The 2,797-nt window shown below is 39.1% G+C and overlaps 1 protein-coding gene across 1 annotated transcript in view; it reads right to left on the bottom strand.

Annotated features, from left to right (window-relative positions):
* Positions 1 to 345: 345 nt before the first annotated feature.
* The window catches only part of LOC122801223 (IgGFc-binding protein-like), a 691,109-nt gene continuing 688,657 nt past the window's right edge, over positions 346 to 2,797 (bottom strand). Inside the window, exon 85 of the mRNA XM_044070776.1 lies at positions 346 to 543. Within this exon, the coding sequence (XP_043926711.1) occupies positions 346 to 543 (198 nt within the window). The remainder of the gene's footprint in view (positions 544 to 2,797) is intronic.

Here is a 2,797-nt window from a genome sequence, read left to right as displayed (position 1 = left end):
ATAAGCTATAAGCTGCACTTTCTGGTGATTGAAAGGCTTTGCAAGACCATGGTTTAGTATGAATGCCTTAGTATTTAGCACAGTGATTAAAGTCAAATTACAAGCACACACACACACACACACACACACACACACACACACACACACACACACACACACACACACACACACACACACACACACACACACACACACACACACACACACACACACACACACACACACACACACACACACACACAAATACACACACAGAAGGCTTTCTGCTCAGGCACTGTTAGAATCAGAAGTATAAATAGGGATGTGTAATTCTGTTGTATATTCTCCAAACTTGATGTATGTAGTTCATGCATTCCTTTTGTTATTTTTCATAGATGTGTTTGGGTGCCTTATGTAGGACTTACCTCTGTAGCATCCACGGACAAAGTTGGATGTTGCACATAGCTCTTCCAGTTTACACTGATTTTTCTCACATGAGACGCTGGAGCTCTCTGTGCAGACACAGCTCTGAGAACAGTCCTCTGTAATAAAATGTTCTCCAACCTTAAAATAGAATACAGAAGATTTTACGCTACTAGAAGTGTTATAGAAGACATCTGGCAATTATAAAATTCACATAGTTCTCCTGACAATGTTTAAGATGATGAATTTACAGTTGAAAAGACTGTTCTCTAACACAGAATTAGAATTTGCACATTACAAGTCCCTGTGCATGTCTTTCTGGCATTGAGGGCCATCTTATATTTGAAATTGAAGCATAACTTCATAGTACCAAGCAGTCCTTCTTAATAATCATTCCTCAATAAGAAGTACGGACCAACTGAGAACTCCTTTCCTAAATATCTCTAACTGTTCCCTCCTCGGTTTAACAGGAGTGAGTTTGATCTCTGAGACCTAGTGTAGTGATGACAGATCAAAACTGATAAAACAAACTAGAAAAATGCAAAGCTTTGAAGTCTTCCTCAAGGTTTGGTGGCCTCACTATTAGCTATTAGTTGGGGGTACAGTGGTTGCAGCCATATGCATGGTGATGGTTTGGAAGCAAACCCCATGTAATCAAAGCTTGTGAGAGTTGCCCATTTTGTTGGGAATCTTGATTGAACTAGATTTACTGACTCAGTCTTTGATTAAGTGAACCACATTCCCATTTAGCTTTTTCCTTTGACCTAGCATTCTGCTGTTGTGGTTAAGTGCACTGCTAGAAAATGGATGCAAAATTTATGTGAAACAGATGCATGCATGTTACTGCCATATGCTGATATTGCCAGTATTTTTTATAATATTATTTTATGCAGCTGTCCTATCATGCAAGCCAAATGTCTTATAAGTGACAGCAGAAGGCATACGTATGTTGACTTACTAAATGTTATATCCTGTCCTCATGAAACAGGAATAGTCAAACTGTTTTAGATGACTCCTGTGTTTTGCTCAAAAATGCCTATTATACCTTGAAAAATGCAGAACTGTGGGGGTGCTGAACTTTTTCCTCACCCTCAATGTTACCCAATCTCTTCTTAGTATATTTTGAGGTGGGTGACTTCTCCCTAAAATGCTATTTTTTGTTAAGGTTAACTTTTTAAATTGTGACTTTATACTTTTATTAGTTTCAGGTAGTTAGGATTCTTTGTTTAGCCGTAGATCAATGTGGCAATCTTTGATTGGCAGATTGTATCAAATAAGGGAGCACTGCATGGACAAGTAGCCATTTCTTGTTGATATTAATTGTGTTACAGTATTTTATATAAAAACAAGGAGTTACATGTCATGGGTTCTCAAACATGAAGAAAAATCAATCTAAGATGGCATCCATTCTCAGATTATGACAAATAATTTGGATGAAACTAAATACTGATTTCAAGCCAAAAGTGTCCAAGAAACAGACAGAGACAGAAAATAATAAAACAAAAGAAAATGTATAAAGATTGTGACAAAAGATTAAAAAGAACAGAATTATAAATAAAACAGATAACTGCTGGAACAACCATATGTTGATCAATACTTGATACATGAATTGTTAAAATGACACTCAGGAATCACAGAAAAACTCACTAAGCTAGGCATCAACCCCTATATCACTAGGTGGGTTGCAAACTGGCTCACAGATAGAACCCACAGTGTGAAAGTAGCTGACTCCAAGTCAGACTGCTGACCAGTCACGAGTGGAGTCACACAGGGTTCGGTCCTGGGTCCCCTCCTATTTAGTATCTAATTCTCTGAAGTCCAGGCCAACATGAAGGGACTCTGGCTGACAAAGTTCACAGACGGTTGTAAGTTGAGAGCTATTATTAATTCCCCAAGTGATGCTGACATCCTACAGAAAGGCCTCACTGAGATCAATGACTGGTGTCAGAACCATGGCCTTAAGCTCAATGCCAAAAAAAGGGTTATCATCCCCTTTGGGAAAAACCTGGTTCCCATGAATTATCACATCAATGGTAGTCCACTGAACACAGAAGGAGTTATAAGAGATCTGGGAACACAGGTTGACAACAACCTCTCTTTTCACCACCACATTGCCACTGTGGTCAGAAAGTCCTTCTATGTGGCACATCTCATTATTAAGGGTTTTGTATCCAGGAAGAAAGAGGTCATTGTCGCCCTCTACTCTTCCCTCATTAGGCCAATCATCGAGTACAATGCTCCATTTGGCATGTACCTCACTAGGCACCTGCAACAACTGGTGAGGCCGCAAAAGTACCTCACAAAGAGGATCCTAGGCCTTAAACTCTTGTCCTATATGGACAGACTCAAAAAACTCCAACTATTCTCTGTCTTATATTGCCTACTTAAAGGCGAT

Source organism: Protopterus annectens, chromosome 4.part1 (genome assembly GCF_019279795.1).
Source record: "Protopterus annectens isolate FY-2018-M chromosome 4.part1, PAN1.0, whole genome shotgun sequence".
NCBI classification, from domain to species: Eukaryota; Metazoa; Chordata; order Ceratodontiformes; family Protopteridae; genus Protopterus; species Protopterus annectens.
Note: the sequence above shows the minus strand (reverse complement) of the source record. Positions and strands in the feature narration are given on the sequence as shown.